The 23,452-nt window shown below is 40.0% G+C and overlaps 2 protein-coding genes across 2 annotated transcripts; both read left to right on the top strand.

Moving 5' to 3' along the window:
- The first annotated feature begins 1,987 nt into the window (after positions 1-1,987).
- On the top strand, positions 1,988-6,719 carry LOC110042376 (uncharacterized). Its single transcript, XM_020747743.2, has one exon. The coding sequence runs from the start codon at positions 2,239-2,241 to the stop codon at positions 6,055-6,057; it is 3,819 nt and encodes a 1,272-aa protein (XP_020603402.2). The 5' UTR covers positions 1,988-2,238; the 3' UTR covers positions 6,058-6,719.
- Positions 6,720-8,260: 1,541 nt separating this feature from the next.
- On the top strand, positions 8,261-18,540 carry LOC149103534 (sushi, von Willebrand factor type A, EGF and pentraxin domain-containing protein 1-like). The gene is made up of 6 exons (XM_089274044.1): positions 8,261-8,364; positions 9,661-9,867; positions 12,202-12,453; positions 15,562-15,816; positions 17,169-17,387; positions 18,239-18,540. The coding sequence occupies exons 1-6, from the start codon at positions 8,295-8,297 to the stop codon at positions 18,424-18,426; spliced, it is 1,191 nt and encodes a 396-aa protein (XP_089130170.1). The 5' UTR covers positions 8,261-8,294; the 3' UTR covers positions 18,427-18,540.
- Positions 18,541-23,452: the final 4,912 nt, after the last annotated feature.

Here is a 23,452-nt window from a genome sequence, read left to right as displayed (position 1 = left end):
ATTTTTCCAGTGCCTTTTACAAGTACTAATATTAACTCCCGACTGGACATTATCTGCAACAACAACCTTTATGTATTTTATTTCTGTCAGGAAATCATTTCAACTACAATGGCATCACCTTGATCCCACTACTAGTTTGAAATTCGCAGTTCATAGTATGACTTTCCTATAGATGGAATTGTGCGAAATGTAGGATCTGATTAAGGTAAAAAGGCTAGGTAACAGGCCAACAATTTTACATTTCTGTGCTCAGCTACCTGGCTTTCGGAATGCAAATGAAGCTGGAGGTGACCTTGATTGTAACAAACGTCTCTGCTTTTTTCATTTAAATACAATCTAATTAGCGTTAACAACTTAATTTACACACCAAAAGCAACGAGGTCTGTAGCTTGAAATAACATTATAACGGGAGATTAACTAATATGTTTCTTCGCGGATTTTAAGAAAATCAGGATCAACGCTTCTCTGGTCTTACAGATTGAGCCTCGGTTTGAAAAGATCTCAGTTTTCGATTGGGATTAATTGCGTGTCGTTAGCAGTGTGGTGAAGAGAGGCGAAAAAACGTTCTTCGGCTGAAGTAGTTTAGAATTAGTACGGCGGTGTTCATTAATCGGTCTTCAAAAACGTCCTTCAGTCTCTCGTATGTATTGTGAATTACAGCGGTTACATTGAATCGTGTGGATTAGTGTCACAGGTCAGGTTAGATTTGATGGGGCGCCTTTCGACAACAAATGACAGGCTTAAAACGTAAAAGTGACGGCGGTTTGAGATGTTGATTTTAGAGAGACGTTCAGTCACGCTTTTCAGAATCTAGACTTTTTTTTTAACGGTACTGACATCAGAAAAATCTTGACTCAGATCGCAATGAACCGATTACAGTGCGACTACTCTAACCTGGCCACTCGGAAAAAAGTCAACCAATCAGAACATTACTTGAAAAAAAATTAAGGAGAGCGATTTTTTTCTGCAATAAATCAATAACAGCAAGAGAAAATGAGGTGGTCTCTCGATAACACTGAAGAATAGGAACAATAGATCTTAACAAAATTGAAAACCCGACGAGGTGTTGCAAACCTCTCAGGAGTTGCGAACCATTTGTTAATACGTTAGTTTCGATCCTAAATTTTGTATGCTTTCGGTTTAGCTTTCGCAAAATGTGTTTTCAAGATTAATTTTTCGAGCGAAATTTATAATTATGATAGTTCGCCGTCAAGGACTGAATCACTATGAGTGTGTATAACGCAGAGGGGTCAATGGTGTTTATGAGCGCGATCCATTCAGCCAAAATTTCCGGGCTGAGGTTCGAAAATTTCTTGGTGTCGAATGGATCGCAACGGGTTCGAACGGTCTCGTTCCTTTCCACTCGTGAAACGATTTTCCCGCTCGTTTAAATGGAGGATGTTGGATCACTGTTGCTCGTATTAGAGCTAGATGACGATTTTGACGGTGGTATCAATGGTATTGTGTGAGCTGTTTCATGCCTAGTAATTTGACCAGTATAACGGGTTATTTTGAGCAGACCGTTCCCAGACATTTGCCGTATGAGTTCAAACACCACTTTCGAATGACGAAAAGAACATTCCAAATTCTCTCGGGCCGAATAAATCGTCTTTACCAGCCGTTAACAGCCGAAACATACACTTGGCTTGCGAAGCAGCTACAGACCTGTTGAAACTGCACATGGATGTACGAGTAACACCGATAGATCCCCTGTTAACAGTCAATAAATACTGTAATGTGTTTTCCTCCGTGTTGTACGTGAACAGCAAGGAAATGGGATTGAGAATGGGTCGGAATGGTCAAATGGAACGGTCCAATCGGACCGGTCCAACCGAGAAAAGTGGTCTAATAACTGCGCTGGTTTCCAAACAAAGCTGGAAAGTTGTAAGCAGATATAAATAGTACCTCTTATACCTGATGAGAGACAAACCTTCAGGGGCTCTTTATTTTTGGATTTGAGAGTTTGATGACGCCACGTGAACGCACTCTTTAAGATCACAATTTCTTGACTTTATCCACTGAGTGGTTTTCGATTTATTTTTTTATTGCGTGACAGTGAAAACGATCTATAATAGTATTGCCCGAAGGTTCAAGTAAACAGGAAATGCACGATATATTCATGCCATGTCGCGACATCCCTTGATTCTATTTTCTCGGAAACGAAGCACTGCTTTTCTCCGAATCAAGTGTTGATATAATTCTTCATGAAATCATTGTTCGCGATTCTAAAAAGCAGAGATGCTAAAAAAATACAACATATTCCCTCTATTACGTGTAGGATCTCTGCTTATGCTAATGCTATGGAATGCCCCAGCTGCTGGAATGGACATCTACGTTTCACCAAGCGGAAACGATTCATCACCTTGCACTAAAGAAAAGCCTTGCAAGACGCTGAATGAGGCTTTCTTGCGCGTTTCTGGTCACAACTCGACAAGGATTAAGTTGGAGCACGGAAATTACACGATGAAAAAGAGCCACAATTTTACTAGAATGGCAACGTTTGGCCTGTTTGGCCCGGGTTCAAATCCAGACAATGTAACCATAACGTGTGATGCAAACGCAAGCCTCTCGTTTACTCTTAGCGAGAATATTTCCTTCAAGGGAATCAAGTTACTAAAGTGTGGCGGATGGTTTGAGAGCTCTTATGGAAGGAAAAATTATTCAGATCTTCGGGGGGCAGAATTCATGGCAGCCCTAGATTTTCGATATTGCAGAAATCTTTCGATCTCTGATATGGAAATTTCGTCTTCGCCAGGATTAGGCGCTAATTTGTATGATGTTGGCGGCTTTGTGAGTTTTACAAACAGTACTTTTGCCGATAATAAAGCTGCTTCAAGTGATATCTCAGAAGAAGGAAGCGAACTGGAAATACTTCCCAGGTACGTGCATTCTGGAGGCGGTGTTTTTGTTATTTTAAACAAGTACGGCGACAACACAGTGAATGTGACGCCCAGCGAGCATGACTCTTATCAACACAACAACCACTATTTGTTTATCGATTGCCACTTTCTAAGAAACGAAGCGAGATGGTCAAACGTCAGTGAAAACAAAGATCTTAATACGCCGGAACGTCCTTTCAGCCATGGTGGAGGATTGGCATTGTTCTTCAAGGGGAATGCCTCTGGATGCAACGTAGGAATCAGTGCTTGTAAATTCATAGATAATCGTGCCTCGTGGGGAGGGGGTCTGCAAGTACTAATGGAAGACAAGACCGAAAACAATTCCTTCACGATGGAGGAAACGACCTTTCTGAGAAATAATGCAAGTTTCTCCGGTGGAGCAGTACGCTTTGGAAACATGCCACTCAAATGCAAGCACAAGCGGCTTATTTTGAACCAATTCATTATCAGCAACTGTTCATTTGTTCGGAACGAGGCTTTGTGGGGAGGTGGTGCCTCCATCTTTGGTAGAACAATCGCACACACCAAACATCCAGCACCTGCTGTCACTCAGTTCCACTTTAAGCAATCCACTTGGCAGCGCAACAAGGCAAACGTGGGGGCCGCCATGGGGCTGTATCTTTACAACTGTAATGAATACCACATCGGACCGCAAATTCCTTACCATGTTTGTTTTGACAATGGCACGGTGTTTCAGTTTAATCATGCTGATCTTCAACGTGGTGAACTGAAAATAGGACAAGGAACTCTCTACAGTTTGGAGGTGCCTCTGATCTTCAAAAGCACCACGAAATTTTGGAACAATAGCAAGTCTGCGTTAGTTTTAGATGGATCGACCCTCGAAGTTCATGACCAGTTAGAATTCATCAACAACACTGGGTTCAGAGGCGGCGCTATAGCAATGTATGGCAGATCAAGAATTATTTTCCACGAAAATGCAAAATCAACCTTTGAAGCAAATAGATGTCACGACAAAGGTGGAGCAATGTACATTCAAACCCCTGGTTCTCCCCTGGTAAGATTCAACATTCACACCTGTTTCTTTGCGTACAGCAACTCGTCCATACATTATGATGAATGGAATATAACGGTCATCTTTAAAGATAACAGGGCACCCCATCACGCCTCAGGAATGTCAGTGTATGTCAATACACTTAAAAACTGTTGGCAAGTGGGCGAAAATCGAAAAAACAACAGCGTGCTAAGATGGAAGTTTGTCAAGTTTGATAACTTGCCTGAAAATTTCACGAACTTTTCGGGTGAAGTCGCGACAGACCCAATAGAAATTAAGTCTGTAAAAACAGACTGGGAGGTTGCCCCAGGTGAGATTTTTACTGCAACCGTTAAATTGTATGACGAAGTTAAACATCTCGTCCCAGGGATTATTGATATAGCAATCAATTCTTGTTCTGAAGTACAGCTCAGTACCACGTCAACATTATTTCAAACGGCGAATGGAACCATTACCGATATCAGTTTAAGCGGAAAAGAAGGAAGCAAATTTTCTGTGCATCTAAACTATAAGGGAAGTCAAATTTTAAGTACAGTGATAGAGGATCTCAAGTTAAGGAACTGCCATGCCGGATTTAGTTTTTCAAACGGAACATGTAAATGTATGAATCCCGTCAAAGACAAGCAAGCTAGAGGGGTGTCGCACTGTTCTCCTGATGGGAAGGACCTTTACGTGAAACAGGGATATTGGGCAGGAAAGGTTAATGGCACATTTTCCACGTTTGTCTGCCCTGATGGTTATTGCGAATCATGGGATTCAAGCGCTAAAGACTATCTGTATAATGAGGATCAAGTGTGCAGGCAGGGTAGAAAACAGGGGAGCATACTCTGCGGACAATGTGAAGCAAATCATAGCGTTACTATTGGCGGTGAACGGTGCAAGCCTGAATGTACGAACTTGTATTTGTTACTGTTGATTCCGTTTGCTCTGGTTCTTCTCCTGATTGTCATGGGGATCATGCTCATAGATCTTGACGTCTTTACTGGGTACCTAAACGCCTGGGTGTACTCCTACCAAGTCATGAGATACTTAGTACCAGATGGATTTCTATTTAACAATTTTAGCGAATTTGTCATAGCCTTAACCAACTGCCAAATTAAAGTTGGGAGCAACAGTTTCTGTTTGGTCAAAGGTCTTGATGATGCTGACAAACTCATGGTAATGTACCTCATTCCGGTGTACGTCATAGTAATTGTGGTCTTGCTAGCGAAAATGGTGAGTGCTTTTCCAAACTGGTGCTTTAGCACACGGGTCAAAGCTCCATTTCGTGGCATATGCACCATCCTTGTACTCTGTTATTCAGACATCACCTATATTTCTCTCAGGATTCTGCGCTTTGCCAAAGTTGGATCAAGGGTCGTGCTTTACGTCAATGGTGAGATAGAGTACTTCAGTGGAAAGCATCTCTGTTATGGAATTGTTGCCATTCTCTTTGTGGTGTTCGTGTCAGTACTCTTTCCGTTGTTCCTTTTATTTCGCCCGCTCCTGACAAGAGGTCTCCGTCCAGTCCTGAATCTGAATCGCTGGAATCCGTTCTTTGATGCACTTCAAAGCTGTTTTAAGGATCAATATCGTTGGTGTGCGGCCTTCTACTTTATCTGCCGGCTTGGTCTCCTGGTGATCTATGAATTTATGCCGGCAAGTCTGGTGAAAAGACTTTTGCTGGAGGTGGCCTGCATCCTGATCCTGCTGATCTTTGCAATCTTGAGGCCCTACAAGGAAGCCCGTGATGTCGAAGAGGACGAGGAGAGTTATGACTGGATGAACAAATCTGACGTGGCACTCCTGACCACACTTTCCTTCATCGCTGTGGCCAGTTCCCCGTACGAAAACAGCCTTGCGATTACCCTTGGTGAAAAAGACGGGCTCAAAATATTCCTTAACATCTTGTCTTGCGTTCCCATTGCTGTGCTGATGGTAGTATTAGCCTTCCGTGTTGGAAGGAGATACCTGCCCCCTTGTAGAGAACCTCCAGAAGATGATTTACCAATTATGTCCGAAACACCAGGCAGCAGCAGAGAAGGCCGCAGCCCACTCCCCACAGTGTCTGAAACTACTGAAACATCTGTAACTCGACACAGCAGTAGAGGAAGCCGCAGCTTGACGGACAGGTCTCAAGCATCCAATTTTTCTATGATGGCATAGAAAATTCTACCAACTGAAGTTAAATAGAATTGATAGCTACCTTGTCAAAGATTATGATGACACGCATGCTGAAATCTTTTGCATGAAATGAATGATTTTACCACGCGATTTGCGACTAGATTTAATTCTAATGGCGAGGTACAATCTTAAGTAGTCGTGGAAAAAGAAGCGTTTTGGACAAATTTTTGCTGACTAGTATTGGTTATTGTATGATCAAAACTATCATAAAATTGTCGAATATGATTAGTTATCAGCAGGCCCCATTAAAGCACGAATAGGGCACACCTGTTCTGTTGGACTAAATCGATAGCTGCCACAGGACACGTACGTAAATGGCTCCCTTTTCCCATCCATCTAGAATTACTTAAGATGTTTTTCCCAATTGGATTCCACTCGGTTCTCTTACCACTATTGAGAAAATAACTTAGACTATATAGAAGGGACCGAAGGAGAAGTGTGCTATAAAGACCGCTGCCGTTTACTTGATAGGCAAACTTTAGAAAAAATGTAGAGAGTTTATTCCCTAGTTCAATGTTACACTTTGTGTACGGTGGCTACGCCCGCAATACTAGCGGTAGTATAAACTGAGCTGTCCCATCGAAACGACACGAAAATAGTCTTTTTCTTTGCAGGTAATAAGAATAAAAACATTGCTAAAGTTGCTTTGGCTTCTTCTAATACTTAACTCGAGAATTCTGGGTTTAGTTTGGCGAGGAACGACATGTTTTGCTACAATAACTCAACTATTATCCTTCTTGGCGACACTCGACGAGCGCTGTGCAAGTTGCTTGACGCTAACGACCCATTTTTTAGCGCCAAATTAAAACGCTGGAGACATAAAATGTTTCATATATTTCACTTCTTTACAATCTGATATGGTGTTTGGAATAATAAACGCCTTCTCCAGTGAAAATAGTTGCCCGGCCCCTCCTACGCAGACGCTCTTTAGGCTCGTCACGCGATAGCGTTTGAAGAAGATTGCGTGACGAGCTACGTAGGAGGCTAAGATGAACCCCACCTTAGTTGCTTCCATGCTGGTCATTTTACGCATCCGTGTTTGGGCCGTGCCGGTATTTTTAACATATTTTTTGAGGGGTACGTTGGGGTGGCATCTGTCAGGGAAGTTTCATATGAATTGATTTGTAAAAAAACAAAACAAAACAACAACAACAACAATAACAAGAACAAAAAAAGTTGTCAATGCATGAAGCCCACTTCAACTTGACGTTTTTATTGTGTCCCCCGCGTGTAACGAGTTATAGCAAATGTGCAAAATTCCAGCTGAACAAACAAACTGACCAGTCTAGTCAATTTCACTTGCTATAAAACGTAATAGACAAGTGGTTTTAGAGCGCTGAGTTAGAACGACGTAAGCGAGTGTTTTGGTCTTTAATTTAATTGTAAGGTAGGCTGCAGCTGAAAAGGGTTTGAAGCGATGACAAAACACACAACGAGCGGTACTAACAAATAAGATTCAAAAGTCCATGTGTCGTGCCGTCACCTGGCGACACGATCAGCATAATAGGGAGCTTAATTAAGCAAACCACGATGACAACTACAACGAAAACGTTACCAAATAGAAGATTTAAAGTGGCTCGAAACAGTTAGCAGCAGTTAGATTTTGATGGGTCATTAAAACCACTCTTTATCACTCGATGCTACAATCATGGTATCCAAAAACCGTCAAATCTTTGGTTAACACGTTGTTGTCATTTTCGTGACACAATAGGTTACCATAGCAATAGTATGACCTGCTAAAAACACCCTTAATTGTAGCTTTGGGGACTTATAATTCAAAAACGGCACAGTCAATATTTTATTATATTATCAAATTTTAATAAACATGATAAGACGCAACTTTTGGCAAAGTTTTCAAAAAATCTATATATAGGGTTCAGAACCACCTTAAAGTTTTGGGAATTTAAGGTGGCTCTGAACCCTATGTAAGATGAATATAACATGTCTTGAATAAGATGGACTGCAAGACATTGGGCTAGAAGAATTAACATTTCAGCCGGGCTGAACTGAAGGACAGTGGCAAAGAACGAAAAACAAATAATCATTGAGGTTGAGCCAGGTTGCAGATGAACAAACAAGCAGCTTGCAATTTTCAGATTATAATAAACTTAGTATTTGAAAAGTCGAAGTAATTAAGGGGCAAATTTGTTGTAAATTTAGTCTACCACCCATTTTTAATCTCATAATTGCAAAACTTTGAGGAACTCAGACCAGAGAAAATGGGTGGTGCACATATAATTGCATTTGTACTTGCTACCACTTTGGCTTTGCAATCAAGGATTTTATCAGGTAAAATTTTAAATTATAAGGTAGATTTATTAAGAGATTGGTAAAATTAAAATGTAATATTCAAACTCGCGAGCGGGATAAGCTGTATTGACATGAAGTTTAATACAGTCCTAGAGGAACTTTAATTATCAGTTTTACTGTTCTGTGAGGGAAAAATAAAACTTAAATAGGCAAGGAATTGCCGTCTTCCAAATGGAACATTTTCGTAATTAACTAACAACTTGATAAGCTTTAAGGACGTTCGCGCAAAAATTTTCCAGTGGAAAGATTGTTTTTAGAGTTTTACTGCAGTCAGATAATGAGTTACTTGTGTCAGAAATGCAAGAAAAAATTGGGGATCTACGACTTTGTTTCAGAGATAAAGCGTGTGGAAAACTACCCTGATTTTGAAAAATTGGCGCATGTAATTCAGCATGGTCTGCAGGGGTTTATACTTAAAAATACCGACGGTGAGTCAACGGAGGCAAACAATCTTAGTCATATTTTGTAGAGGTGGGTCTGTTGTGTAAATAATTCCAAATTCTACCAACGGTTTCACAAAACTTAACCCTTCAAGAGGCATTTGAAACCGTCGCACAAATAAACGAAGAGCTAAAAAGAACGGAATTCGATGGTGCATTTTGCAAAAAATTCAAACTTCTAGTTAATAGATTTTCTTCATTTTTTCGCTAAACATAAAAAATCGGTAGAGAAAATCATCCATCAAAAGAAAATAGGGGTCACCGAACGTCCAAGATCGTTAAGTCCAGGCAAAGTTATAGCAATGGCCATCTGCCTTATCATTGTTTATTTTATTACTTAGTGCGCGCTGTCATGCATGACGTGGCGTGTGAATTTGCGTGCGCAGTAAAGATGCGCAGAAACAATTTGCGAAAAGTGGCGAATGAAGGACAAACAGAATCAGCGAATGCGTTTTTGGTTTCCTCCGAGTAATATCTCGGCTTGTAGTTTTGTAGTTCTTATCTCAGAAGTTAGTCCACAATTGGAGGACAGTGTTGGAGAAAAGAGGTAAAATTCTTTACGGTTGCTTTTGAGTCTGCTGTGTTTGGAAAGAGAGGATATTTGAAAACGGCTCGAGGATATCAATTTTATTTCCCAGTGGTAAATACGGGAAATGATGATCACAGTATTTTCCAGTAAAACATTAGTCTCTATTCGGGTTTGATCCCTGTCTATTCGGCTTTGACTCGTGTCTATTCGGCTTTGACTCGTGTCTATCCGCCTTTGACTCGTGTCTATTCGGCTTTGACTCGTGTCTATTCGGCCCTGACTCATATTTTCGGCTTTACTTTCCAGTGAATGCTGATTGTCCTAAGCTGCCGTCCATTCCATTGGCTCAGCCTACCTACCGTTGGTGTACAACTGAGTCTCAAGCAGTGACCTATACCTGTATCTTTGTGTGCGCCACTGGTTACTCGCTCGAAGATGATCTAAACCGGAACTTTTTCCAATTTGTGTGCCTGGCAAATGGAACTTGGAGTGGAAAAATACCCAAATGTGTTGGTAAGTTGGCTACTAAGTAAGTTTGCGCTCATTGTTACTGTGCATCCTTTTTGGGGACAAAAATTCATGTCGCAACGTCACACCTCGTCATACATTAAGCGCGCGCACTAAGTAAGAAATATTTAACAATTATTCACAGAAGTGGAGGTGAATAGTGGTGGATATTTACCGAGCCGCGAAGCGACGAGGTAAATATCCACCGCTTTCACCGACACTGAGGTGAATAATTGTTTTAGTATATACCACGCAAGGTGAATAACTAGCGGACCAAAGACTAACTTTACTTGTTTAAGAGTAACTTTATTTGAAATGGGAAGCCATTTTGTTTTTCTTCGGCTGCTCGGAGGTGAATAGTACTTGGCTAATCACCTCTGAGCTAAACAAGCAGCATACGCGAAAAGTACTATTCGCTTGTGTGGTATATACTAAAAGAAAGTATAGGGATTGGGATCGGGTGCGCTAACTTCGCCTGCAATTTACTCTCTTGGATGCTCGGTGAACTCCATTTTTCTTTCCGTATATAAATTCCTTTCCCGATTTTATCCATTTATATCCATTTTAATAACAAATATTAAAAAAAAAAAACAGGAAAATCTATCCGTGAGTAGTTACAAATATTTCACTTTTCTGCTCTCGTGTGAGCGATAGTTGTAACCTAGCATGGTCTTAAAACTGAACGAAAACCTCTAAAACCGGATGGTCTTCAACGCGCTTTATTTCGAAAACGAATACTGTGCCATCATTTCTTTGGCTTTTTGGCTCTTTGGCAAAAGTTGATCTTTACCTTATTTCATGGTAAGTGTTAACAAAATTTGTCCGTGGAAATATCTCGGGCGCGAAAGTCCTTAAGCAGTTCTGAAACATACTATGAAATATTCTTCCATTTAGTATATATCTAAACATAATAAAATTTAACGATAAATTCCTGGGATTCGTGCTTTCCAATGACAACAAAACAGCGTGTTTACTTTCGCGGAACGCGGGAAGCGAGGTTTAGGTACGACATTTTTAGTTTCAAAACAGGTTTGAAGGGTAATTTGAGTTAGAAATAGCAACTAATGTACATATAACAATGGCATATCCGAAAGACCAAAAGCCCTTTGAGATCAAAAGTCTCACAAAAAAAAAAAAGATTACAATGATTCAAAGCGCAAAACAAGGTATACATTACGGGCCTATAATCACAGAAGAAATCGCGGAACTCAGGTTTCACGCTGACTTAGCACGCGTTAAGGTGCATGATCGTTAATGAGGTTAAGAAGATTATTGTTTAAACTGGATTACAAATTAACATTGACTCTAACAGTTCCGTAAGAACAAAATTTAAAGGAAAACAGCATTTTGTGAAAGCCTAATTTTGTTTTTCTTTTAAATGCCACGTTGAATGTCTATCAAAGTTAAACATGCGCAGTGCCGCTCCTTTAATCTATTAATCAAAAGTTCAGTTACCGCGCCTTTCAATAACATGCGCACTCTAAAATTCAAAGCTCAACCGACGAATGCGTTTTCCGCTACCGTCAATCAAATGTTCGCCGGCTCCCGCCAGTTTCCGACTACTGCCGAGCGCTCGGTAATCAAATCATTGAGCACAGTTCAGACAACGAATCAGTGCTCGGCAGTGGCCGGAGGCTGGGAAGAACGGAACCACGGAACATTTGATTGACGATAACGAAAAACGCATTAGTAGGTTGAGCTTTGAATTTTAGAGTCCGCATGTTACTGAAAGGCCTAGTAAAGGCTGGGCTTTTCAGTTTTGTAAAGAGGCGGAAAAGTTGTAAAGCAATTACCAAGAAAGAGAAGGAACAAATTTTGCACAAGGAAAAGGAAAAAGAAAACACACTCCAACAAGCCATGCTGCCCTTGCGACCCCGTCTGGGAAAAAAAAACTTAAAGGTGCCAAAACGCGAACATGAACAAAACCTTCGCGATAAAAAAAAAATTAATTGACAAACCACCCCTCCTTCATGTAATATATCAAACACAAAAGACCATGTTTGACCACCTTTCCAAACACTTAGAAGAGAGTTGAAAAATACGACGCGTAGCGGATTATTTTTGAAGAACTTCGAGGTGTTTTGAAATGTGGTCAAACACTGTATTGAGCTCGTGTTTGATATATCTGTCAATCGTAACTAAAACTAAAGAGAAAACGGAGAAATAAAATCGTAAAAATCTGTGCTAAATTTCCTTTGTTTAAACTTGATGAATTGATAATGAGTTTGAGAAGAATAGATTAAACGGCGCGTCCCTAATTTCCTTTGACTTCTTCAGCTGTTTACATTAATGTTTATGAAAACATTCGATGTCTTCTTAACTCAGCTAATACATTATTAGACACAACAGCTCCATGGCTGCGTTGTACCGACATATCAGTCACCCCCAGGAAAGGAAGCCCTTCAGAAATGGTGTCCTGGGAAGTTGATGTCGATGACAACTCCATCTCAGTGGACCCTAACGCTACAGTCGCCCTACACTCTAGTCCTGAGTCTCCCCAAAATTTTACCATTGGTCGACATGATATCGAGGTTACTGCCACTGATAAAGCTGGAAACAAAGCAAGCTGCAAGTTTAGGGTTATCGTTAGAGGTAAGCTTGAACAGTCTCATTTATTTGGTAATATTCTACTAGTATTGTAGTAAAGCTGTAATCTGATTGGCTGAGTTATCGTACTTTATCCGGCATTAGTGTGTCGAGGCTGGACGTCGTCCATATAACGGTGAAGTTTTCTCGTTTATCCGATGTTTCGGATAAAACTATTGAGTAGTTAAATTCCCTAGAACATTGACGAAAGCAAATTGATCGATGTGCGACTTTAATTCATCAAACTGAGCACGTGATCAGTACGTGATGACGTGTAAAGGGTTGAAGTTCAACAACAATTTAAGGTTATTCAGCAGTATTGCATGGGGCATCCTTACTGCGCATAATTTATGGCGTCATTAGCGCGCGTTCGTGCACACGCACATTGAAAACATGGCGGATTTGCCTTGATATTGAGTTCTGTCAGTTGAAAAATGGCTATAGCTCACTAACGAGCTCGGACACCCCCAATTTTTTTTCAGTCATTTTAATCAACTAATCATTAGCTTTGCTTGAGAAACGACTGATCTGATTTCTATTGTTGAAAATTGAATAAATAAGGAAAATAGCAGCTGCACTGTAGTCTTTTCTATTTTGCAGTTTGATAGCCGTGGCAAGCAATTTGGTTTGAATATTTACACAAGGATTCAGCTCTCTGTCAAAATCAAAAAAGTTTATTTGTGTCCGGCAAAAGTATTGACTTTAGTTTGAGGCGTGCTTTCATGAGTCTGGGCTCACAAAGAGTTAACAATAACTTGGAATGCGTTCTTCTAATAACCATGAAATAACGCTAAAATGGGACATTTTCAATGCCCTCACAGCTCCTTAACGAGCATGGGCACCCCCCCTTTTTAATTTTATATTTAAAGTTCTCATATGATAAATATTCATTGGACAAAGTTTGAACAAAAATCCATGTGCAGTTTTATTTCAGGGGAATTACCTTAATCCACGTGCCATTTTGCTAAAGCGTGAAGTGCAAGACTATGGTCTAACATGTAGAGAAATATTCGGAAAACGTTACTTGGAGGAAATCTGATTAGAATTCTACTAATTCGGCTACATCATCTATCACCTAGTGGAAATCTCGATCTCGTTCTTAATCTTATAGTTAATTAGAACACAGACTCATGGTTACTTTTAAGAAACCGGTTGAAGCAATGGCATTTATAAGCAGCCGGGATTCCTTGGACTGCAAAAGGCGCGGCTTACCTTAAACGTATTCACGGCATGGCAACTTATTACATCTGCAAATTGGTCACTCGAAAACCATCAACTAGATATTCCCTCAGATCCAGCCAAAAGTTATGCTTGAGGTTCCAAGTGGCAAGATACTCGCAACACTTGGAGGAAGAGCATTCTGTTATGCGGCCCCGAAATTCTGGAACAATCTACCCGGTAGCATTAAACAGGCTTTTAATTTGTTATAACTTTCTATGAATTATTATTGTTCACCTTTAAGTTTTATCAATCTTAATTAATTGTATATTTTATTTATTTTTAATCAATTTATCTAATTGTAAAGCGCATTTGATCATGTACGTCATGGAAAATTACGCTATATAAGTTTTAATTATTATTGTTATTATTATTATTATTATTGTTATTATTATTATTATTATTATAGCTTATACTACGCGCGTTCTGATTGGTCAATAGAGTTGCTAAACCATGTTCTGTTGTACCGGTAAACCACGGTTCCCGATCTATGGCAGCTCTACGCGGGAACTAGAGAACTCGGAACTCTGGAGATAACAAATGTAATAAACAGTTTTGCCTTTCACTGGCTGAGATATCAAGAACACGAAGATCTTTTCATTCAACATACACATGGAAATTTGCAAGGAAAAACAGGAGCAGAAGTTGGTCGTGATATAAAGCTTTAAGTTTATCTTTCCTTCCACGGCAAAAATTTTACGCCGACTCCGGTTACGCTTGAGACTGAAATTAAGGAAGTTTTAAACCCTTTTTTGGGTGCTTTCCACGGTCTGTGGAGGATGAAGTCAGCTGGGCCTGACTGGTCAATTTAGGTTGTCAAAAAAGCAGGGAAAATATTTCTTTCTATCAGAAATTTTGAGTTTGAACTCAATGCATGCACGATAAGTGAATTTGATTTCCATATAAGCTTAGCTTTCAAGCAATAGTTTTCATTTAGCAAAATACAGAGAGAAACACGGACTTCATAGCCTTCAACTTAAGTAAATAAATTCTGAATAAATTTGTAAAGGAGCGTTCTGTAACTAACCTTTATTCCATATTCAAAACTTTGGAAAGTTGTCGTTAAACACTGCGTTGAATTGCTTCGCCAAACACGTGAAGTTGGACTACTTGCACACTTTTCGTACAGCCTTTTAATTTCGTGATGACCGATTCCACCTACGAAACCTGCATTTCTCCTTCAGAATACTTTTGAGTTAATTAATATGCTTTTTGGCTTTCACCGATAACCTTTTTACTCTCGTTTCTTAAAACTTTCTTAGCGTGAAATGCTTTCGTCGCTTTGCTCTGCGGATTTCGTGTCCGATGCGGAGTCTGTGTTTTCATTCTTTCGGTCGCTGTGATTGGTTTGTCGCGTCATCTCATGAATTTGATGAGAATAAGCAACTTGATCACGAAAGTACAATAAATTTTCCTCTCATTGACAGATTTTTTCCATAGTTATTTCATAAAAGCAATAGACCACTCTTTCTATGGGTTTACCGGCGCAATAAATCACTTGGGATGTTGGCAGAATACTCGAAAAGCTTGTAAATCACTGGCCTAACGGCTTGTGGTTTACAAGCTTTTCTCGTGTTCTGCCAACATCCCGCGTGGTTTATTGCGCCAGTAAACCCATAGAAAGAATGGTCTATTGCTTAAGTGAACAATGTAATACCTTCTGCGAGAGTTACTTGCATGAAAATATAGACATGTCCATAGTGCACTGAAAATTGTAGTAATACAGTGTTTGTCATTATAATGACGAACACTGCAACATATTATCGTGTAATTATAATTCTCGGCTCAAATCTAAATTGTCTGCAGAAAATCCTCACGAGAGTTCTCTTCTTAGGGTATTACTTCGCATTAGTCACTTTTAGCTTAAAACTGACAATAATTTCACTTCAATTCCAGATTTAGAGCCGCCGACTTGTAGTTTCTGCCCAGGCGACATTGTCAAAGAAGGCAAAGGTGCGGCGGTAAGGGTGTTATGGGACAGGCCAGTCTGCACTGACAATTCACACTTGCCCCCGAAAATCAACTGCAATCGTCAAAGTGGTGACTTCTTTGGTGTTCCCGGAACATATAAGATTCAGTACATTGTGGAGGACCACGCATACCCTAAAGGAAACATATATACGGGATGTTCTTTTACAATAACACTTAAAAGTAAGTTGAGTAGTTTTGCGCTGCATGTTCCGGCATTTCATTTGTGTCTTTGCATCTTTGACCTGACGTACCCGCCTCGTCTGAAACGCAGATTCAAAAATAGGTCAAAGTGCAATGAGAAACAATAAAATTGAAAACTGTTTCCATACATCTCTTTTAATAGACGTGAAGTTGAGCGTTAAATTGTTGGAAATATTGTTTGAACTAAAAAGTAAATCGTTGACACAAATTGGAAGGACATTTCAGTGAACGGAAAAATTAGATGCACATCAGCTATGACACTATATGCATGGCCATCAAAATGGCAGACATTTCGGAACAAAATTTAAATTGTTATAGGTAATCGTTAGTCTCCTCCACAACCGTTATTAGGGTCGTCACGCAACGCTTCTCCTCCTGGTGGGGGAGAAGCGTAGCATGACGACCCTAACAACGGCTGCGGAGGAGACTAAGGTAATCGTATGAATGCGAGTGCTATTAAGGATTTACAATACGAATGATGTTTGAAAATTCTCTCAAAATTGCACGCGGCTTGAGGGGCGTTCAATTTGAAAAAGATTCGCAATTTTAAGTTATAAATCTTTTTAGCTCGGCATTTATTGTATGACTGGGAACTCACGAAAGCACGCGCGTTAATTTGCACAGCTGCAATGCAAACTAAAAATTAAGGATAAATTGACCTATTTTTTCAGCCAATCACAATGAATTAATTTTCTCAGTTATATAAAAAAACCCCACTGAAACAGGAGGATTTAATTAATATTTTAGATTATATTTTCTATACCTATCGGTATCTATCTCCTACCCATTAGTCTATTTCTAATCTCCTGTCAGATGCATAACTCATTTTACCTATAATGTACCACATGCCTTTGGTCTGTTTTTTATATTTCTATAGTACAACCTCAGGCTGTAATGATAACTATTCATTTTTCTTCTGTTTTTCTTTGCCTCTTGTCGTCACTGTATTTGTTAGTAGTGTAAGTCGTTTAGATATTGTAATTTAAACAGTGTAAACAATTAGAGCAATATAATGTAAATAGAGCTAGTGTTGTAAGTAAGCGTTGTTTCCCTTGTGTTATTGCAAAAAAAACAAAAACAAAAACAAAAACAAAAACAAAAACAAAAACAAAAACAAAAACAAAAACAAAAACAAAAACAAAAAAGAAAAACAAACAAAAAAAACCACTGAAACAGTCCTGATTTGTTTTTACTTGTTTAGGTCAGTTACTTTTATCAATTTATTGATTGATTTGGCTTCTGACGCTCACACATAGTGTTCATATAGGTCTCCTACTGTTTACAAGCATAAACTGATTTAACTGTTCAAATTGACGTCATTTATTCCTTAGGAGCCAGATGTCCTATGTACCCTCCCCCCAAGAACGGTGCCTTGGTTTGTATGAACCGTGAAGATGGCTCCCAAGCATTTTGCCAAGTTGCTTGTGAATCTGGCAGTGACTTTGTTTTCCACCCTCCCTTGATATACGCCTGTGACAGCCGTGGACATTGGGTCGCGTATTCGCATTTCCCGCAGTCAAACTTAAAGGCTCCGTGGCCGGACTGTGCAAGTATGTTTGTAGTTATAATCTACTATAATCCACCGGGGGTGATACTCTGTAAATGTTTGGGTGTGGGGGTGGGTGTACCGCTACGATATTGAAATCCTGGTCCTACACTAGACCATGATCAACTTGATTGTGCAACCCCATTCTTGACTTGGCACCAAAACCCCCCTACCCTAGCTTTCTCAGACTAGCTGTTTTCAATGCAAAAACTTTTATCGCCATCGCAGTCCAACATACGCTAACTAAACCAATATCTTACAAAGTCACTTCCGGGTTTCAATATCTGTTATAGAATGCCGGGTAAAGAACCCCGTTTTAATTTGTACACTGGCTTTTTTCGCTTTTTTCGCTTTTTCGGTGAATTATACCTTATTCTAGACTCACACTGTGTGATTTCTATGCCCTATCCCAGACTAAACTGTCTAAAAACCATACCCCTCATAGCGGCTCATACCCATATAGCTTATATATCAAAGTACCCTCCTCGGGAGACACCCGTTTGTTACTCAGGCAGTTGGTCTTTCCTCTGATCCTTAGCCTCAGTGAAAGCATGGCGTTAAAAACCGAAATAATGCTTGGAAATTAAGCTATAAACATCGCTTTGAACAAAATCCGGGGGGGGGGGGGCAAAGTTAGAATGTACAACTGTATGGTGTTCAGTTAAAAGCTCCAAAGGCTCTCTGCTTGGCAACGTCACGTCAATATACTTGAGAGTTTTTCAAGTTATTTGCTTTTGCTTCAGGGTATTTGTTTCCTACATTATTATTTGTCAATTAGTTTGCTAGTTGCTTTAGTTGATAATTTCTTTGTAAGTTCTAATTGCATTTCATATATTTTTTTTGTAACAATTTTAGGTGGCGCTGGCCCTTCTGTAGTGAGTGTATTTGCAGAGTTTTTCTTTGATGGTAATCAGACGCATTCTAAAGTTGTATCGGAGTTAACGGATAATTTTCTTAAATTTGTTCGAGGCCTTTTTATTCCACCATGGTATTGTCAAAGGATCAGTGACTGCCGACGTGACAAAGTACACGCTTACGTGTAAAACCGGCACCGACAGGATATACATCAGAACCATTGATTTGTTGGTTATGATTACAAAAATAAGTTGTTAGATCCAAAATATACAGTATAATTAAACAGATACATGCTTTAACAACTGAGTTCTTGCCTTGTGTGTGTAGGGTTTACCTTTGGAATACCTTATGCTCCTAGAATGGTGAAATGCGGGAGTAGATAAGTCCCTTTATACACAGTGTAGTATAAAACATAAACACGCGAAACGGGCGCAGATATTGTATTATATATAACTGAGTACATTCTCTAAGCACGTTCTCTATAATAGGCGTCGTGGGATACAGGATAAAATCTCCCAGTTCACATAAGATCTATTCAAGGCTAAAATCTCAATACAGGCTCCTACTTTCAAGATATAACAGCCAAAACATACACTTGGCTTTGCGAAGCAGCTACAAATCTGTTGTAACTATGATCGGGCCTGTCCAACCGAGAAAAGTTGTCCACCTCGAAAGGTGCATGGACCGACTTTTTTGAAACTTGCTGGCTGGACCGAACCGATCCATTCAGTTTTAGACCGGAATTTCCGGAAATTTGGATTGAATGGATCGCGCCCTAGTTATCCTAATTTCACATTTAACACCATTTATATAAGAACCTATGGCGGCTAACTTGAAAAAACCTAGATGCTTATATACGCGGGTTTTTGCTGTATGGGTGAGTTCCCTATTGCGTGCGCGGGGCCGTACGATAATACGATAAACAGCCAAACTGCACACTAAACTGTCTATTTAACTCGACATTTCAATGAGCTAGGTGATGGCTGATTAAGGCGAAGGACGAATCAACTATCAACTCATAGAAGTACAACTGTAGTTGTGTATGGGCGCTCATCAGCTTTTTGTCCCAACAATTTCAAGGTTTTTTCTTAAGTCAAGAAGCCCTGTAATCTCTGTAATAAAATTATCCATTTGTGTCTTAACGTCCAAGGGAAACTCCGCTTTTAAATAGGATGGGGGACGGAAGGGATTTTCTAATCGGCCGACAAAAAAGTGAGGACAAAAAGTGGGCAATAAACGATACTCCATGACGATATAAGCTAATGAATAATATTTCAAAATGTATATTCGTTTATTTGCTCAGTCGAACACTTTGGGACTTCTTAATTTCAACATTTAAGATTTGTATCTTCTAAATATGCTTAACAAAGGCTAACATTCAGCTACTATTTGGAGGGAGAACATATCACTACAATTATATGAATTTAAATTAAACACCATATCTTTGGAATAACAAGATTTTATAATACGACTTTGAATCATACATGCTAATTAACAATTAGATTGTGAGCTCGAGATTTCTATGAGGTGATAGTTGATGAAGCTGAAGGCCGAATCAGCTATCACCTCATAGAAATCAAGAGCGAACAAGAAGATCTTTAAGATCTTACAACCGCGCTTTTAAAAGTTAACTGATTTGGTAGCGCTACAGTCGCAATGCAATGCACATTCCAAAGCAGTCCTTGATGATTCATTGATTACTGCAGACACCACATCACTTGATCAACACAACCTGTATTATTGCACCATTAGTCGTAGCCGTTGTGAAATCTCCGATGACGTAATTACTCCCGGCACATGTCATAATCTGGGATCATGAGTGACCCGAAGAAAAAAAAACGAAAAAAAAATCGGATTTGAACCTATTTTCAGCAAATTTGGCACGCCGGAAGCTGAGAAAATTGCCCTATTTTCGGCCATCATTTTCCAGCTCTTTTCGTCATACCCCCCCCCCCCTCGGGAGGGTTTTGTAAAGTTAGCGAATCAGTATGCAAACCACCGTATTGGTGATTGCCGTCGGCGAAATGTTTATTTGCTCAAAAATAGCGGCCAAATCTTTCGGAGTGTACTCCTACCAAGTCATAAGATACTTAGCACCAGATGGATTTCTATTCAGTAACAGTTTTAGCGAATTTGTCATAGCCTTAACCAACTGCCAAATTAAAGTTGGGAGCAACGGTTTCTGTTTGGTCAAAGGTCTTGATGATGCTGACAAACTCATGGTAATGTACCTCATCCCGGTGTACGTCATAGTAATTGTGGTCTTGCTAGCGAAAATGGTGAGTGCTTTTCCACACTGGTGCTTTAGCACACGGGTCAAGGCTCCATTTCGTGGCATATGCACCATCCTTGTACTCTGTTATACAGACATCACCTATATTTCTCTCAGGATTCTGCGCTTTGCCAAAGTTGGATCAAGGGTCGTGCTTTACGTCAATGGTGAGATAGAGTACTTCAGTGGAAAGCATCTCTGTTATGGAATTGTTGCCATTCTCTTTGTGGTGTTCGTGTCAGTACTCTTTCCGTTGTTCCTTTTATTTCCCCCGCTCCTGACAAGAGGTTTCCGTCCAGTCCTGAACCTGAATCGCTGGAATCCGTTCTTTGATGCACTTCAAAGCTGTTTTAAGGATCAATATCGTTGGTGTGCGGCCTTCTACTTTATCTGCCGGCTTGGTCTCCTGGTGATCTATGAATTTATGCCGGCAAGTCTGGTGAAAAGACTTTTGTTGGAGGTGGCCTGCATCCTGATCCTGCTGATCTTTGCAATCTTGAGGCCCTACAAGGAAGCCCGTGATGTCGAAGAGGACGAGGAGAGTTATGACTGGATGAACAAATCTGACGTGGCACTCCTGACCACACTTTCCTTCATCGCTGTGGCCAGTTCCCCGTACGAAAACAGCCTTGCGATTACCCCTGGTGAAAAAGACGGGCTCAAAATATTCCTTAACATCTTGTCTTGCGTTCCCATTGCTGTGCTGATGGTAGTATTAGCCTTCCGTGTTGGAAGGAGATACCTGCCCCCTTGTAGAGAACCTCCAGAAGATGATTTACCAGTTATGTCCGAAACATCAGGCAGCAGCAGAGAAGGCCGCAGCCCACTCCCCACAGTGTCTGAAACTACTGAAACATCTAACTCGACACAGCAGTAGAGGAAGAAGCCGCAGCTTGACGGACAGGTCTCAAGCATCCAAATTTTCTATGATGGCATAGAAAATTCTAACAACTGAAGTTAAATAGAATTAATAGTTACCTTGTCAAAGATTATGATGACACGCATGCTAAAATCTTTTGCATGAAATGAATGATTTTACCATTCGATTTGCGACTAGATTTAATTCTATTGGCGAGGTACAATCTTAAGTAGTCGTGGAAAAAGAAGCGTTTTGGACAAATTTTTGCTGACTAGTATTGGTTATTGTATGATCAAAACTATCATAAAATTGTCGAATATGATTAGTTATCAGCAGGCCCCATTAAAGCACGAATAGGGCACACCTGTTCTGTTGGACTAAATCGATAGCTGCCACAGGACACGTACGTAAATGGCTCCCTTTTCCCATCCATCTAGAATTACTTAAGATGTTTTTCCCAATTGGATTCCACTCGGTTCTCTTACCACTATTGAGAAAATAACTCAGACTATATAGAAGGGACCGAAGGAGAAGTGTGCTAAAAAAGACCGCTGTCGTTTACTTGATAGGCAAACTTTAGAAAAATGTAGAGAGTTTATTTCCTAGTTCAATGTTACAATTTGTGTACGGTGGCTACGCCCGCAATACTAGCGGCAGTATAAACTGAGCTGTCCCATCGAAACGACACGAAAATAGTCTTTTTCTTCGCAGGTAATAAAAATAAAAACCTTGCTAAAGCTGCTTTGGCTTCTTCTAAAACTTAACTCGAGAATTCTGGGTTTAATTTGACGAGGAACGACATGTTTTGCTACAATAACTCAACTATTATCCTTCCTGGCGACACTCGACGAGCGATGTGCAAGTTGCTTGACGCTAACGACCCATTTTGTGGCGCCAAATTAAAACGCTGGAGACACAAAATGTTTCATATATTTCACTTCTTTACAATCTGATATGGTGTTTGGAATAATAAACGCCTTCTCCAGTGAAAATAGTTGCCCGGCCCCTCCTACGCAGACGCTCTTTAGGCTCGTCACGCGATAGTGTTGGAAGAAGATTGCGTGACGAGCCACGTAGGAGGCTAAGATGAACCCCACCTTAGTAGTTTTCATTCTGGTCATTTTACGCATCCATGTTTGGGCCATGCCGGTACGTTGGGGTGGCATCTGTCAGGGAAGTTTCATATAAATTGATTGGTTGAAAAAAAACAAAAAACAACAAGAACAAAAAAAGCTGTCATTGCATGAAACCCACGTCAACTTGACGTTTTTATTGTCTCCCGCGTGTAACGAGTTATAGAAAAAAATAGAAAAGATGGTGAATTTTCGACGTGCAAAATTCCTGCCGAACAAACAAACTGACCAGTGTAGCTTATTTCACTTGCTATAAGACATAATAGATAAGTGGTTTTAGAGCGCTGAGTTAGAACGACTTAAGCGAGTGTTTTTGTCTTTAATTTAATTGTAAGGCACGCTGCAGCTGAAAAGGGTTTGAAGCGATGACAAAACACATAACGAACGGTACTAACAAGTAAGATTCAAAAGGCCACGTGTCGTGCGGTGACCTGGCGACACGATCAGCATAATAGGGAGCTTAATTAAGCAAACCACGATGACAACTACAACGAAAACGTTACCAAATAGAAGATTTAAGGTGGCTCGAAACAGTTAGCAGCAGTTAGATTTTGATGGGTCATTAAAACCACTCTTTATCACTCGATGCTACAATCATGGTATCCAAAAACCGCCAAATCTTTGGTTAACACGTTGTTGTCATTTTCGTGACACAATAGGTTACCATAGCAATAGTATGACCTGCTAAAAACACCCTTAATTGTAGCTTTGGGGACTTATAATTCAAAAACGGCACAGTCAATATTTTATTATATTATCAAATTTTAATAAGGATGATAAGACGCAACTTTTGGCAGTTTTCAAAAAAACCTATACATAGGGTTCAGAACCACCTTAAAGTTTTGGGAATTTAAGGTGGCTCTGAACCCTATGTAAGATGAATATAACATGTCTTGCATAAGATGGACTGCAAGACATTGGGTTAGAAGAATTAACATTTCAGCCGGGCT

This window comes from Orbicella faveolata, unplaced genomic scaffold (genome assembly GCF_042242905.1).
Source record: "Orbicella faveolata isolate gen_17 unplaced genomic scaffold, um_ofav_v1 contig_35, whole genome shotgun sequence".
Lineage (NCBI taxonomy): Eukaryota > Metazoa > Cnidaria > Anthozoa > Scleractinia > Merulinidae > Orbicella > Orbicella faveolata.
Note: the sequence above shows the minus strand (reverse complement) of the source record. Positions and strands in the feature narration are given on the sequence as shown.

Excerpts from the sequence above, each read along its gene's own strand:
- LOC110042376 (XM_020747743.2), top strand. The coding sequence starts at position 2,239 with ATGCTAAAAAAATACAACATATTCCCTCTATTACGTGTAGGATCTCTG.
- LOC149103534 (XM_089274044.1), top strand. The coding sequence starts at position 8,295 with ATGGGTGGTGCACATATAATTGCATTTGTACTTGCTACCACTTTGGCT. Across the intron at positions 8,365-9,660 it reads GCAATCAAGGATTTTATCAG|TGAATGCTGATTGTCCTAAG; the intron begins GTAAAATTTTAA and ends TTTACTTTCCAG. Across the intron at positions 15,817-17,168 it reads TTTTACAATAACACTTAAAA|GAGCCAGATGTCCTATGTAC; the intron begins GTAAGTTGAGTA and ends TTTATTCCTTAG.